The sequence below is a fragment of the Cherax quadricarinatus genome, chromosome 19 (assembly GCF_038502225.1).
Source record: "Cherax quadricarinatus isolate ZL_2023a chromosome 19, ASM3850222v1, whole genome shotgun sequence".
Taxonomy (NCBI): Eukaryota; Metazoa; Arthropoda; class Malacostraca; order Decapoda; family Parastacidae; genus Cherax; species Cherax quadricarinatus.
In genome coordinates this window covers 28,735,052-28,752,152 of record NC_091310.1, presented here as the reverse complement: position 1 = coordinate 28,752,152, position 17,101 = coordinate 28,735,052, and the positions used below count along the sequence as shown (strand labels likewise).

The window sequence follows — 17,101 nt, the reverse complement described above, 5'->3', positions numbered from 1 at the left end:
TTTTATATTTGACGAGTTTAGCTACAATGATCTTGGGTCACAAAAGCAAAAATCTTTTGTACTGTATTTACCCTGTTACTATATTTATGTTCTATTTGATTTAGAAAACACCTTGTGAGCGATGATCAAACTAATGAAAATCTCTAAACATTATACATATACAAAACAAAGACAGGGGGAGTTGAATGATAGCTCTAGGCTTTTCGTGTTGCAATTAACACATCAGGAGCTTCCAACGTTGCAGAAATGAGTAGAAAGTCCAAGCAGATTAGTGCAGTAGAACGTTTTTGCTCGAACTAGAACGTTCCCTTGAACTAATCTGGTTGGACATTCTACTCATTTCTGCAACATTGAAAATCCTGATGTGTTGATCGTGACACGAAAGGCCTAGAGCTATCATTCGACTTCCCCTGAGTTTTGCATCTTGTATCCCTTGTTCGCGATCATTGCATTATAATATCTTTATTTCTACGAGTCCATGTACAAGGTTTACAGGCCTAGCTAGCCTTAATACCATAATCTGTAAGGATTTAATGTTAAGAATTAATATAAGTCTGCCCGGAATGCCTAGCCATGCTAGGTGTCCTAGTGGCCCCCTCTGTAATTAGTATTTTATAACATGTAAACCACACAATATTCAAATCCTGTAAACCTCACATTGTAACCCTTATAGAGAATAAACTTGATTTGATTTGATTTTAGCTAACGTCAGTGACATACTATATATAAAGACCCTTGTTATGCAGAGCATTCATAAATTTACTTTAAACATGCAGGTAAACAGCAAATAAGGAAAGATAAAAATAATAAAATAATGCAAGAATGGTTGTTACTCCCGGTGATAACATCCAGATGCATCAGATATATTTCACCTCCAATACTCTAAGGCTCTGAAATTTACACAAACGCGAGAGGTTTATTGGCTGAGTTAGTGCTGCATCCCCCACGTTTTCTCTCACTGTTTTCTCCCTAAACAGATAGTCACTTACACCTCTGTGTCTAGGCCATCCTTCAGGATAACGAGGATGCTAATGAAAGAGTTCTTAATCTAGAAAAATGGAGCAATCCTTTCCCTTAACACAAATCCATTTAACTTTACTGGGTTATCCTAGGTTAGAGATACGTAATACACCCGTATTACGGTTAAGGCGCTTATCTATGGATTTATTAATAATAATTGCTTGTAATATTAGCCAGGACAGAGTCCTGGCACATGTCTATCTTTCAACGACCAGTAGATCCAGAAATAAAAAGGATTATATATATTGCAGAACAGGTCACATGGGGATGAAAATCTTTAGCTCAAGATCGTTTGCACTGTCTGTGCGTCGTCAAAAGCTATGGAATGTTGCAAGACTAGAAACACATAGGAGAAAAGATTCTCTCTGAGGCAAGGCAGAAACGTAAAGCGTCAGGCCGAGTCTGTCAGTCTGGTGAGTGGGGCCCACAAACATATATACATACATACATATATACATACATATATACATACGCACACACACATACACACACAGTGGGCGTCTAAGGCATATCGGAAATTATATTTAGGAGAGCGAATATTAAAATTTGTGGTGCGCTGAAACCAAAAGGTCATTCATTACTATGCAATAAAATATTCCACACGTCCATGTATGCTTTGTACACATGCGAAAATAAACCCACCAGTTAAAAAACTATTCGTACATTCAAGATCATAATAGGATAAAATATCCCACATTGGTGAAATAAATATCCACCATACATGCAACATAGTGTATTTTGTTAGACGCTTACCTAATTAATTAATCCCTATCTGAGGAATTCAAGTTTCGGTGATGTTAGCGTTTAGGTTGAGTGTAACTTGAATGATTTTACTGTTGTATTTTAGCTGAGCAAAATAAGTTTGGACTCTGAACTAGGAGTAACCAGACTTGCTCATCACCTAGCATGGATGTGTATACTGGCCTTGGTGGATCAAGGACGTCTCTCTCTACATTGGCCTTGAGCAAGGCAAGAGGGACGCTTAAGCTTTATCATAATTCTGCAGTAGCTTCTCATAGGTCAGGGGAAAGCCTGTCGTTTACTCAGTTGTGGGGAAGAGTGTGGGGGCGTTTGGCTATGCCGGGGTTTCAGGAATTAGGTCCACCTGACCTAATTGGGAACTCATTGCTTTCGCCTTTTTTATGAGGAAGTTTTGTATTCTCTTCAATTCCAGCCCAGTTTTGGCTGAAAATTTTCCCCGGACTACTGGAAAGCAGGGTTCACTAAGGCGCAACCTTCGGTGGCTATTAACCCCCCACCCCCGGGCAGCACCGCCTCTTAATTTATTACTTCGAGTCCAAGTGCAACTCGGTTTGTATCTATTGATCCCCTTGGAATAGCTACCATGACTTTTAGCTTACTCTCACACCCACGGAGAGCAACTCAAAGCTCTTCCCTTCACGCCCACTGTATATCCAATCAAAAATTCCTATTTTCACACCTACTGTAGAAACCACTCTGGGAACGCCTACCTTCACACCCGCGCCCACTATGGAGCCGCCCGTGGAAGTTTCCTCTATGGAGCGTGACTTTGTGAGCTTGGAGAGCATACCCTTGACGCTCTTCTTCTTTTTCTCTCCTACAGCGTCGAGTTCACTCGTCTGGGACCCCGTCGAGATCCTGAAGGAGGCGAGGATGGAGTAATGGATAATGTACTTTAAAAATTATATAAAAAAAAATTAACAATCATCACACACACACACACACACACACACACATTCTTAGACTCTAGAGTCTAAGAATAATTTTTCTTCTGTAATAACTCTTTGAATCTTCCATTATGTTCTATGCATCAATAACGTAAGAATGTGGTCATTACACAAAACCTATCGATATATCCTGTGCATCTGAGCACATATTCGGTTATTATTTGATATAAAGCACTCGACTGAAGTCTCTTTATTATTCCATAAAATATTTTTTTTTCGATTTTCTTTCATATCCTTATCCACTGATTTCAGGCACTGCCAGCCATTCATTCACTCTTCCAGACGTCTCCAAGCCGACTTCCCAGTCCTCTATCCAATATCTCACCACCCACCTCCTCCCTTTCATACAAATACACCATAAATATAGTCGCCCACTTCCGTTCGTTAGTCTTTGCTTGCAATCTGTCATTCTTAAACCTACTTTTCAACCATTCTCTTAGTTTACTAGATAAATAAAGAGTAAATGTTGCATTCAGGTTTGAGTCAATTGATCAATCACCTTTTATTCTTCCTCATTTCTTAGGTTGTTCGTTCATTTACTCAGCCTCTCCTCGTCTACTCATTTCCTGTTCATCTGTCACTCTTTTATCTACGTCCCTTCGTCGTTTACACTCAGCATTTTAATGACAGAAAAACAAACGTGGTTCCGAAAAAGCTCTTTTTTTTCTGCAGCTTGTGTGTTTGTCTTAATATTTTTCAGAAATACAAGAGTACATTCCCAAGCTATCGCGTTAAAATTAAAGTGGCCTTCAGACAAAATAAATGAAGTACAGTCAACTATCATAACATTGTGAAATTATCATGACGCATTATTCTTCTTTTCATCACGGTTATCCAACATCAGCGCTTTTATGCACGAGAAGCCACGTTCCTGTAGCGCTCTCTTCCAGGAGTGATGGAGGAGCCTTGATACTGCTTCGAGGAACCAAAGCTTCCCTCCCCATTCTCGGATCTAACAGGATTATCTCTTCCACATACTGGCAGATTTAATCCACCTACCTGTCGAGGGAGACGTCTCTGTCGTACTTGGCTCTGCGCATGTCGTCCGTCATGGTCGAGTCTATGCTGGTGGTGCTGCCAGCATCCGTCGACACCCAGATTTTGTTCTGTGGCAGAAACATTTTGTAAGTAAAATGATCAAGGGAATTTTTGTTAACGTGTGAGGGCCGTTCTTCCCCACCAAATTGGGTTAACCAAGAGTAAGAAAACACGTACAACATCTCTTATTCCTTAGCAGTTTTAAAGTAGCATAAAGCACAACGAAAACATTCACTTTTTTCATGACATTACTGTCTTTCCAGAAGTGAACTGACGGGATGCAAATAACCCACCGACGGGTAACAGCAGCCCCACTCAGCTCTCACTGGGCGGGGTAACAGCAGCCCCACTCAGCTCTCACTGGGCGGGGTAACAGCAGCCCCACTCAGCTCTCACTGGGCGGGGTAACAGCAGCCCCACTCAGCTCTCACTGGGCGGGGCAACAGCAGCCCCACTCAGCTCTCACTAGGCGGGGCAACAGCAGCCCCACTCAGCTCTCACTAGGCGGGGCAAGAGCAGCCCCACTCAGCTCTCACTAGGCGGGGCAACAGCAGCCCCACCCAGCTCTCACTAGGCGGGGTAACAGCAGCCCCACTCAGCTCTCACTGGGCGGGGTAACAGCAGCCCCACTCAGCTCTCACTAGGCGGGGCAACAGCAGCCCCACTCAGCTCTCACTAGGCGGGGTAACAGCAGCCCCACTCAGCTCTCACTGGGCGGGGTAACAGCAGCCCCACTCAGCTCTCACTGGGCGGGGTAACAGCAGCTCCACCCAGCTCTCACTAGGCGGGCTAACAGCAGCCCCACTCAGCTCTCACTGGGCGGGGTAACAGCAGCCCAACTCAGCTCTCACTAGGCGGGGTAACAGCAGCCCCACTCAGCTCTCACTGGGCGGGGTAACAGCAGCCTCACTCAGCTCTCACTGGGCGGGGTAACAGCAGCCCTACTCAGCTCTCACTAGCCGGGGTAACAGCAGCCCCACCCAGCTCTCACTGGGCGGGGCAACAGCAGCCCCACTCAGCTCTCACTAGGCGGGGCAACAGCAGCCCCACCCAGCTCTCACTAGGCGGGGTAACAGCAGCCCCACTCAGCTCTCACTGGGCGGGGTAACAGCAGTCCCACTCAGCTCTCACTAGGCGGGGCAACAGCAGCCTCACTCAGCTCTCACTAGGCGGGGCAACAGCAGCCCCACTCAGCTCTCACTAGGCGGGGCAACAGCAGCCCCACCCAGCTCTCACTAGGCGGGGTAACAGCAGCCCCACTCAGCTCTCACTGGGCGGGGTAACAGCAGCCCCATTCAGCTCTCACTAGGCGGGGCAACAGCAGCCCCACTCAGCTCTCACTAGGCGGGGCAACAGCAGCCCCACTCAGCTCTCACTAGGCGGGGCAACAGCAGCCCCACCCAGCTCTCACTAGGCGGGGTAACAGCAGCCCCACTCAGCTCTCACTGGGCGGGGTAACAGCAGCCCCACTCAGCTCTCACTGGGCGGGGTAACAGCAGCCCCACTCAGCTCTCACTAGGCGGGGCAACAGCAGCCCCACTCAGCTCTCACTAGGCGGGGTAACAGCAGCCCCACCCAGCTCTCACTAGGCGGGGTAACAGCAGCCCCACTCAGCTCTCACTGGGCGGGGTAACAGCAGCCCCACCCAGCTCTCACTAGGCGGGGTAACAGCAGCCCCACTCAGCTCTCACTAGCCGGGGTAACAGCAGCCCCACCCAGCTCTCACTGGACAGGCTCTGCTCTTTCCACAGGATGGGAAAGCTTGACTGCGAGATTTGAGTTTAACTTTTAGGACGGAGGATCGAGCCTCCACCACCTCTAGAGATAAATAACACTAATAATAAAGCAAATGTTCGTCTTATGGGAATTTACTGTAATATATTAATTATAAGAGGTATGTAATAGACTCCCCGGATGAAGATGAATGCAGTATAATGCGATCCTTTAAGAACGTTTCGCCCATGCTGTGGGCTTTTTCAAGTGACATTAAAACAGAGGTGCGCACATGCAGTGCATAGGAACCAAATAAAGTGCAAGGTCGGATTAGACGAGTTGCAGTTTAATTCCTGGAATTTTAAAAGTAGTTAGACAAATGCATAAATTAGAGAAAGACCTGTCTAGCATGGGCCAGTACGCCTACTGCAGGGATATACTGTATTCTGTTATGTGGAACTCAGTCTTTATAAGCATCCTGGCAAGAAGTTCAGCTATTTTTCTGAAGCCGTTGTTCTGATTGTAGTGACCCCTCTTGGGTTTAGCGCTTTTTTATTATAATAATCTGACAAACTGCTTGACGACTCCTACGTTTTGATTATTATAATGAAAACTGAGCGATAAACTCACAAGAGTCATACAGCGCTGCTCCTGCGTTTTAAAAGTTCATTAACAGAACGCACGAGTTTCCAACATTTGACTAACCACGTCAACGCACCTAACCTGACATTGCACATCACCTCACACACACACACACACACACACACACACACACACACACACACACACACACACACACACATGCTCATCCATGTTTTACTGTAACTTGAGAAAGTCCACTGTCTGGGCGAGTCGCTGCCAATAAACACTCGCATTGTACTACATACGTGTCTTTATCCATATACTGGTTATCATCTGGGGAAACGAAGGTCTGTAAAACAAATGAGAGAGACGAAAAGCGAGAGAGTATCCTTTAATGCTTTAACATTAGTAATAATAATAATAATTTTAGAAAGCTGTACTCACTCTGTCCTCTGCCATTTGGTGGTCCAGAGACTGTGTTTTCCGGTACAGAGTTGATCTCTGGCTCTTGCTTCCTGGCTTGTGCAGGGTCCCTCGCTGCTGACTTCTGGGCCGCAAAGGTAAGCCCTCGTCTTCACTGTCCAGGTCTGACAGCGCTCTGGAGAGGAAGTGATCATCAACGCATCACTAACATTCATGATGCAATAAATCAGTTTCTACAAGTTTTCAGGAGGAGAAATGAATCCGACTAAAATAGAGATGCAATCAAGAGAGATGTAAATTTTCGCCTTTTTAAAAGAAACATCTGCAACACTTTGTTATCTTCAATGAGAGAGACTTTTTAGCCTGTGTAGCAATCTTTATAAATCAAGCAGAAAGCTCGCTGGACTCCCTCAAGCTAGTCTGCTCCTGAAAAATTTCTTATGCTGGAAAACTTCATAGACTTCTTTCTGTAACGCATCCCAGTGAGCTCAGAAGCTGATAAATATAATAAAAAAAACCGCGGAAAAAAAAAGTTGTCTGTTGCGCAGAAGAAAAAGTCTCACAATACAGATACTCAGTTTTTGTTTCATTCATCGGTTGATGTCATTTAAAGAAGTAAATTTTTTCTGGAGATTGGTCACACACCCACTTGTGAAGACAAGATAGAGAAATTTTAATTTGCACAGCATTTCGCTCTGGGTACAGCTGTATCAAGTCACCACTTGATACAGCTCGAGTGTCTTGTCACTGTTGTCGGTAATACATAATCTGGATTCAAAAGGCACAAAAATAATTCCTCAGGTGCATTGATGCAGGTGAACGAATTAATTACGAATAAAGTCAATTACACATAAAAACGTCGATTTTTTGAGTATTATCCGATGGGTCGATGATATTTGAACGTCTAGAATTGTGGATAATCCCTAAAGAACTTTGGAGTTATGAAGAGAAGACTAATATTTTTAGAAGTTGGATGGGTGTGTGTGTTTATTTAGAAGCTTTTAGAAGCACCGAGGCCCAGTGGTAAAGCATTGGACCTGTCAATCCCAGGACCTCGGTTCAAACCTCCCGTCCGTTTTTTCTGTTTATTCATTTACAGCAGTTTATCAAACTGTGTTCATTATATATAGGTTTGCGTCAAACCTATTTAGCCATCTCGCCTAACCTAAGATAATTTGAGTCTAATTTTCATAAACATCACAAATCAGTATAAATTTAACATTAATTGAATTCAATGATGTATAATGTTCTTCATTATGTTCACACTGATTCATTTCAGATTGATTACATAACAAATTTTCAATGCACATTCGGCAGAAATGACCTTCCCTTTTTAGGCCAAACTTGTCGATTCTCTCACCATCAGGGAGGAGAATTAAACCCTTCTCAGGGATAAGTAGAGAGATTTCTTCCCGGAGCTGTTTGAGTATTTTCTTTCCCCTCCCCTGTGTGAGTGTATGTAATAAGTATTACGGATGTTGAGGCCTTCAGCTTACCTTCTGAAGGAGGGAGCTCTCCTGAGTCTATCTTTGTCGTCTGAGAGGTTCATCATCCTCTTCAGCTCCTCCATGTTCCTGCAGGCCTTCTTCAGCGACTCTGTAAACTCTTCTTTGGTCTTTGGTTTGGCATCTCCAGCTGCAATGCACAAATGAATTCGTTAATGAGAGCGGTCATATTTCAACAGTATATATGTAGAAAATCCTATTCATCAAAGTCACAAAACTTCAATTTAACTTTAAACTCGTTAATGTTTAAAGCGACAGTGGCAAGTGATGAAAAGTCGCCAGTAAAAGATCACTAAGGAATTTATATGACGCGTTTTTCTCCAGAGAGATTCCTTGATAACAGAAGATATCTTCAACTAAAAATTGACATATCTTCCCCTTGTTGGATTAAACCCGATTACTTGTCATTCTTCAGGCGCTGTAAGTCTTTTAGGGGTTTAGTGTATCTCCAGGAATATAATAATAATGCTGTATAGCCCTTGTGGCTTAGCGCTTCTTTTTGATAATAATAATAATAATAATAATAATAATAATAATAATAATAATAATAATAAATGTAACACTCTTCACTCTTTAGTCATATACACTGAGGTTCGCAATCACCAATAAATGATCAATGAGGAAATTATTGCCTTTTAAAGGAAATTTAAAAATTCCAAGTTTGGTCGTAATTCACTTCCCATACGTGTTTAGATAAAAAAAAAACCGTTTATCTTGGTATTAATCGTATACAAATTAAGACACTGATTGTTAAGACAGTACACACACTTTTAACTTGTTTTTATAGGGGCAAGGTTACGATCTGTTTACATCTTAATCACGGTTGTGTAAATAGTCTGTTCTGATCTATCAAAATTCCTGGTTAACTGGGTCCATGCGATCTATTCACCACCAATCAAGAATGCTTTAATCCCTGAGCTACATATTTCGGTGTATATGTCCCTGAAATGACTTGATAAAGATCTAAAGAGATCGAAATTTTGTCCCAATAAAAGCTTGTTCAGTTTCGTGGATCTTTTCACTGTTGCCGGAAGATTACAGAAATCAAGGAGGTACCTTAGGATAGCACAAAGTGGCAGAGCATTGAGTCTCGATTCTGTCCCTTTCATAAAGGGTTACCGTCATTCTGGTGATTCTCTATTCCCAATGAGCTGAAGCTCCCTTTTAATGACACGTCCCGTTGCCTCTTGTACCCTGAGATAAACTAAAAAATAAGACTGACCAGGTTCGTGTCGCCTAGAGGAAACTTACGGAGCTTTGTGAGAGACCCGTCCTTGCCATCTATTGCTTCCCCCAACACTAAGGGAGCCAGGTCCTTCACCTTCTTCATCTGCAGGAGAGAAAATGAAGAGCTAGAGAGAGGCGTTACTCAAGAATTTTTCCATAAAAAGACATTATATATATTATATACATTATATATATATACATATATATATATATATATATATATATATATATATATATTATATATATTATATATATATAATTATATATATATATTATATATATATAAATATAATGTGTGCATGTTCGAGTTTATTAGAGTCCATATGTTTTTCCAGATTGTCATAAAAATGGACTGCAAATACTGTGGTTTTGAGAAGGGTCATTACCAATCAAGCACTGAAAAGTCAGACGTCAAGATCAAAGGAGAGAGAGGCGACCGCCCACTGTCAGAGACCTGACTGATGGAAGCTAGTGTGCCTGGCCACGTGCCGTCTCTATTTCTGTCTCTGGCCTCCTCTTCTCTCTATCCTCATGCCCACTTCCTACACTGAATCGAAGTAATGCGAAAGTAATTACTGAGAAGGTGCATATAATATATATTTTCTTCTTTCTTTCAACGTACCAGCCGTATCCCACTGAGGCGGGGTGGCCCAAAAGGAAAAACAAAAGTTTCTCCTTTTAAATTTAGTAATATATACAGGAGAAGGGGTTACTAGCCCCTTGCTCAGGGCATCCAAGCCGCCGCCTACGACACGCATGGCTTACGGAGGAAGAATTCTGTTCCACTTCCCCATGGAGATAAGAGGAAATAAACAAGAACAAAAACTAGAAAGAAAATAGAAGAAAACCCAGAGGGGTATGTACATATATGCTTGTACACGTATGTGTAGTGTGACCTAAGTGTAAGCAGAAGTAGCAAGACGTACCTGAAATCTTGCATGTTTATGACACAGACAAAAGACACCAGCAATCCTACCATCATGTAAACAATTACAGGCTTTCGTTTTACACTCACTTGGCAGGACGGTAGTACCTCCCTGGGCGGTTACTGCTTACCAACCTACTACCTAGGAGATATATATATATATATATATATATATATATATATATATATATATATATATATATATATTATAAAATGTACACACACACAAAGATCGCAGTCAGCAGGACTCGATCTTTCTCTGTATATACCCGCTTGTTTCTGCGTAGTGCATTGATATAAAAACAGCTTGAGAGGTCAGAACATACAAGAGGAGATTGAAACAGCTTGAATCCATGCTTGAGGGTCACTGACGTGACCGGGCTGGGAAAGAAACATGGCTTGTGAACCAGGCTGCCCAGCTTATGTGGCATTCGTGGCTGAGTGGATAAGAGGGCTGCCTGGGAATCTTGATCATCCCCAGGAGCAGTATCGAGTCCTGCTGACTGCGATCTTTCTCTGTATATATCCGCTTGTTTCTGCGTGGTACATTATATATATATGTTGGAGTGGTTGGTACTTTTGTTTAATAAATGTATGAACGAGGGGAAGGTACCTAGGGATTGGCAGAGAGCATGTATAGTCCCTTTATATAAAGGGAAAGGGGACAAAAGAGATTGTAAAAATTATAGAGGAATAAGTTTACTGAGTATACCAGGAAAAGTATACGGTAGGGTTATAATTGAAAGAATTAGAGGTAAGACAATGTAGGATTGTGGATAAGCAAGGAGGCTTCAGAGTGGGTAGGGGATGTGTAGATCAAGTGTTTACATCGAAGCATATATGTGAACAGTATTTAGATAAAGGTAGGGAAGTTTTTATTGCATTTATGGATTTAGAAAAGGCATATGATAGAGTGGATAGGGGAGCAATGTGGCAGATGTTGCAAGTATATGGAATACGTGGTAAGTTACTAAATGCTGTAAAGAGCTTTTATGAGGATAGTGAGGCTCAGGTTAGGGTGTGTAGAAGAGAGGGAGATTACTTCCCGGTAAAAGTAGGTCTTAGACAGGGATGTGTAATGTCACCATGGTTGTTTAATATATTTATAGATGGGGTTATAAAAGAAGTAAATGCTAGGGTGTTCGGGAGAGGGGTGGGATTAAATTATGGGGATTCAAATTCAAAATGGGAATTGACACGGTTACTTTTTGCTGAGGATACTGTGCTTATGGGAGATTCTAAAGAAAAATTGCAAAGGTTAGTGGATGAGTTTGAGAATGTGTGTAAAGGTAGAAAGTTGAAAGTGAACATAGAAAAGAGTAAGGGGATGAGGGTATCAAATTATTTAGATAAAGAAAAATTGGATATCAAATTGGGGAGGAGTATGGAAGAAGTGAATGTTTTCAGATACTTGGGAGTTGACGTGTCGGCGGATGGATTTATAAAGGATGAGGTTAATCATAGAATTGATGAGGGAAAAAAGGTGAGTGGTGCGTTGAGGTATATGTGGAGTCAAAAAACGTTATCTATGGAGGCAAAGAAGGGAATGTATGAAAGTATAGTAGTACCAACACTCTTATATGGGCGTGAAGCTTGGGTTGTGAATGCAGCAGCGAGGAGACGGTTGGAGGCAGTGGAGATGTCCTGTCTAAGAGCAATGTGTGGTGTAAATATTATGCAGAAAATTCGGAGTGTGGAAATTAGGAGAAGGTGTGGAGTTAATAAAAGCATTAGTCAGAGGGCAGAAGAGGGGTTGTTGAGATGGTTTGGTCATTTAGAGAGAATGGATCAGAGTAGAATGACATGGAAAGCATATAAATCTATAGGGGAAGGAAGGAGGGGTAGGGGTCGTCCTCGAAAGGGTTGGAAAAAGGGGGTAAAGGAGGTTTTGTGGGCGAGGGGCTTGGACTTCCAGCAAGCGTACATGAGCGTGTTAGATAGGAGTGAATGGAGACGAATGATACTTGGGACCTGACGATCTGTTGGAGTGTGAGCAGGGTAATATTTAGTGAAGGGATTCAGGGAAACCGGTTATTTTCATATAGTCGGACTTGAGTCCTGGAAATTGGAAGTACAATGCCTGCACTTTAAAGGAGGGGTTTGGGATATTGGCAGTTTGGTGGAATATGTTGTGTATCTTTATACGTATATGCTTCTAAACTGTTGTATTCTGAGCACCTCTGCAAAAGCAGTGATAATGTGTGAGTGTGGTGAAAGTGTTGAATGATGATGAAAGTATTTTCTTTTTGGGGATTTTCTTTCTCTTTTGGGTCACCCTGCCTCGGTGGGAGACGGCCGACTTGTTGGAATATATATATATATGTATATATATATATATATATATATATATATATATAATAATAATAATAATAATAATATATATATATATATATATATATAATAGAATTACATGCAATTTTGACCAAAAATAAAAGCGAATGTGAATCACTTCTTGACGACAGCGAGATACACTTCTGTCTTAACTGTCTCGCTTTTTTTATTGAACAGAATTATTATGGGTGAACGTACGGCACTTGTCTCTCAGTGAACACTCACGAGGTGGCCAGACGTGACGCACTGCTGAAGATGAGGTAATGGAGTGGAGGTAATGATGGAGTGGAGGTAATGATGGAGTGGAGGTAATGATGGAGAGGAGGTAATGATGGAGAGGAGGTAATGATGGAGTGGAGGTAATGATGGAGTGGAGGTAATGATGGAGTGGAGGTAATGATGGAGAGGAGGTAATGATGGAGTGGAGGTAATGATGGAGAGGAGGTAATGATGGAGTGGAGGTAATGATGGAGTCGAGGTAATGATGGAGTCGAGGTAATGATGGAGTCGAGGTAATGATGGAGTCGAGGTAATGATGGAGTCGAGGTAATGATGGAGTCGAGGTAATGATGGAGTCGAGGAAGGAATTCAGGGAGAGGAAGTGTTGAAATAGAGGTAAAAGGAAGAAAAAGTGATTGAGTGGGGGTGTTGGAGGGATGGAAGGCTTGTCACTAATGAAGCGGGATGGAGTAATGATGGGGAGGGAGTGATGGAGGGAGAACCACAGATGGAGGAAGTTACCTCGTCCATGAGTCTCTCCATCTTGGATTGCTGGTTGAGGTGTTCTCTGGAGGTACCCAGGAACTTGTCCCTCATGGCCTCACGCTCCACCTCCGTGCGGTCCTTCTCTCGGCGAAGCTTTTCGTTGATCTGCCTCAGCTTGGCGTGAGCTTCCCTTAGCTCCAGCAGGTCCCGCTGAAGCTGTGGTGGAGAATAATTATATATGACAGTGGCAGAATGGTGGTGGCTGGAGCGTCGTGGTGAAGGAATGAGAGATCCGATAATGTTTTACTGTATATAGATAGTAGAATTGCTGAAAGAGAGAATAAAGAGTCATTACCGTAGCTAGATTACTACTACTATTGCTACTACTACTACTATTGCCATTCCCCGTTCCTTGTCATATGGTCAGTAGTCCTTCTCTACTTTTCTCACTCCAGTTGTCAGCATAAAGCTTTTCCTCTTCCGAGTTCGGTTTTTTTTGGTGATTTACCGAGGTATTATTATTATAATGCGCGTAAAATGCTAAACCCTTGTGGGTCATTTAGTTCAGGGAGTAATGGAGGATCGGTTCTCCGTCAATTAATAGCGGCCTTGTTGGTCTCTTGACTGTTAGGCTGCTGATGACGGAGGGAGAGTATGGTAGTGGTGCTTTGGGAGTGGTTATTGTGGGAGTTAGGACGGTGCTGTGGTTGTTTTGATGATGCTGTGTTGGTTATGGTTCTATCGTGGTGGTTATGGTGGTGCCGTTGTGGATATGGTCGTGCCGTGGTGGATATGGTCCTGCCGTGGTGGATATGGTCCTGCCGTGGAGGTGGCTATAGTCGTGCAGTGGCAGTGGCTATAGTTGTGCCGTGGCGGTGGTTACGGTGGTGTTGTAGTGGGCGGTTATGGTGGTGCTGTAGTGTTGGTGGCTCTGGTGGTGGTGGTTATTGTGGTGCTGTGGTGGTTGTGTTGTGGTGGTTATGGTGTTGTAGTGGTTATGATAGTGTAGTGGTAGTTATGATAGTGCTGTGGTGGCGGCTATGGTTGTGGTGCTATGGTGGTGGTTGTTATGGTGCTGTGGTGGTAGTTATGGTGGTGCTGTGATGGTGGTAGCTATTGTGGTAGTGCTTCGGTGCTGGTTATGGTGCTGTGGCGGTTATGGTGATGCTGTGGTATTGGTTATGGTGGTGCTGTGGTGTTGGTTATGGAGCTGTGGTGGTAGTTATGGTGGTGCTATGGTGGTGATGGTGGTGCTGTGATGGTTATGGTGGTGCTGGTTATGGTGCTGTGGTGGTTATGTGGTGGTGGTGGTTATGGTGGTGCTGTGATCGTAGTACCATCATGTGAGAGGAAGATAATGATTGTGAGGTTAGAACCACCAGTTAAATACACTGTGAATAATGAACATACAAGGTAGCCAGTAGGTCCAGATTTTTGTAACTATTTGCGTCTAATTCATTAGTGAATTAATTTTTTTTCTATAGTTAAGGCAAGAATTCTAAATGCAAAAAAATATTTCTAAAGGAGATTATTACTTTCAAAAGCTGTACGGAATAATGCGTAACTTAGTAAAGATTGTTTCATACCGCAGCTTATAATTTGAGTTGCAATTCAGACAGAGGTAGCATTTATGAAGGGATTCAGGTTAAGCTTGTTGGAGAGAGAGGAATCCTGAAGGTGAGAAGTACAGTGCTTGCACTCTGAAGGATGGGTGGGGATGTTACAGTACGGGAGGTGAGAAGCACGGTGCCTGCACTCTGAAGGATGGATTGGGGGGATGTTCCAGTACGGGAGGTGGGAAGTACGGTGCCTGCACTCTGAAGGATGGATTGGGGGGATGTTCCAGTACGGGAGGTGGGAAGTACGGTGCCTGCACTCTGAAGGATGGATTGGGGGGATGTTACAGTACGGGAGGTGGGAAGTACGGTGCCTGCACACTGAAGGATGGATTGGGGGGATGTTACAGTACGGGAGGTGGGAAGTACGGTGCCTGCACTCTGAAGGATGGATTGGGGGGATGTTACAGTACGGGAGGTGGGAAGTACGGTGCCTGCACACTGAAGGATGGATTGGGGGGATGTTACAGTACGGGAGGTGGGAAGTACGGTGCCTGCACTCTGAAGGATGGAGGGGGAGGGATGTTACAGTACGGGAGGTGGGAAATACGGTGCCTGCACTCTGAAGGATGGATTGGGGGGATGTTCCAGTACGGGAGGTGGGAAGTACGGTGCCTGCACTCTGAAGGATGGATTGGGGGGGATGTTACAGTACGGGAGGTGGGAAGTACGGTGCCTGCACTCTGAAGGATGGATTGGGGGGATGTTACAGTACGGGAGGTGGGAAGTACGGTGCCTGCACTCTGAAGGATGGATTGGGGGGGATGTTACAGTACGGGAGGTGGGAAGTACGGTGCCTGCACTCTGAAGGATGGATTGGGGGGATGTTACAGTACGGGAGGTGGGAAGTACGGTGCCTGCACTCTGAAGGATGGATTGGGGGGATGTTACAGTACGGGAGGTGGGAAATACGGTGCCTGCACTCTGAAGGATGGATTGCGGGGATGTTACAGTACGGGAGGTGGGAAGTACGGTGCCTGCACTCTGAAGGATGGATTGGGGGGATGTTACAGTACGGGAGGTGGGAAGTACGGTGCCTGCACTCTGAAGGATGGATTGGGGGGATGGTACAGTACGGGAGGGGGGAAGTACGGTGCCTGCACTCTGAAGGATGGATTGGGGGGGATGTTACAGTACGGGAGGTGGGAATTACGGTGCCTGCACTCTGTAGGATGGATTGGGGGATGTTACAGTACGAGAGGTGGGAAGTACGGTGCCTGCACTCTGAAGGATGGATTGGGGGGATGTTACAGTACGGGAGGTGGGAAATACGGTGCCTGCACTCTGAAGGATGGATTGGGGGGATGTTACAGTACGGGAGGTGGGAAGTACGGTGCCTGCACTCTGAAGGATGGATTGGGGGATGTTACAGTACGAGAGGTGGGAAGTACGGTGCCTGCACTCTGAAGGATGGATTGGGGGGATGTTACAGTACGGGAGGTGGGAAGTACGGTGCCTGCACTCTGAAGGATGGATTGGGGGATGTTACAGTACGAGAGGTGGGAAGTACGGTGCCTGCACTCTGAAGGATGGATTGGGGGGATGTTACAGTACGGGAGGTGGGAAATACGGTGCCTGCACTCTGAAGGATGGATTGGGGGGATGTTACAGTACGGGAGGTGGGAAGTACGGTGCCTGCACTCTGAAGGATGGATTGGGGGGATGTTACATTACGGGAGGTGGGAAGTACGGTGCCTGCACTCTGAAGGATGGGTGGGGATGTTACAGTACGGGAGGTGGGAAGTACGGTGCCTGCACTCTGAAGGATGGGTGGGGATGTTACAGTACGGGAGGTGGGAAGTACGGTGCCTGCACTCTGAAGGATGGGTGGGGATGTTACAGTACGGGAGCTGGGAAGGACGGGGCCGGCACTCTGAAGGATGGGGGGGGATGTTACAGTACGGGAGGTGGGAAGTACGGTGCCTGCACTCTGAAGGATGGGTGGGGATGTTACAGTACGGGAGGTGGGAAGTACGGTGCCTGCACTCTGAAGGATGGATTGGGGGGATGTTACAGTACGGGAGGTGGGAAGTACAGTGCCTGCACTCTGAAGGATGGGTGGGGATGTTACAGTACGGGAGGTGGGAAGTACGGTGCCTGCACTCTGAAGGATGGGTGGGGATGTTACAGTACGGGAGGTGGGAAGTACGGTGCCTGCACTCTGAAGGATGGGTGGGGATGTTACAGTACGGGAGGTGGGAAGTACGGTGCCTGCACTCTGAAGGATGGGTGGGGATGTTACAGTACGGGAGGTGGGAAGTACGGTGCCTGCACTCTGAAGGATGGATTGGGGGGATGTTACAGTAC

General features: G+C 44.6%; 1 protein-coding gene across 3 annotated transcripts in view; it reads right to left on the bottom strand.

The window, feature by feature from the left end:
* Positions 1 to 17,101, bottom strand: part of LOC128699751 (trichohyalin) — a 164,410-nt gene that overhangs the window by 13,992 nt on the left and 133,317 nt on the right. For all 3 annotated transcript variants that reach the window (XM_070086600.1, XM_070086601.1, XM_070086599.1), the window contains 6 exons: positions 13,215 to 13,394; positions 9,242 to 9,320; positions 7,982 to 8,120; positions 6,507 to 6,660; positions 3,729 to 3,835; positions 2,493 to 2,640 (listed from right to left, as the gene is read on the bottom strand). In XM_070086600.1, coding sequence (XP_069942701.1) covers positions 2,493 to 2,640; positions 3,729 to 3,835; positions 6,507 to 6,660; positions 7,982 to 8,120; positions 9,242 to 9,320; positions 13,215 to 13,394 — 807 coding nt within the window. The remainder of the gene's footprint in view (positions 1 to 2,492; positions 2,641 to 3,728; positions 3,836 to 6,506; positions 6,661 to 7,981; positions 8,121 to 9,241; positions 9,321 to 13,214; positions 13,395 to 17,101) is intronic.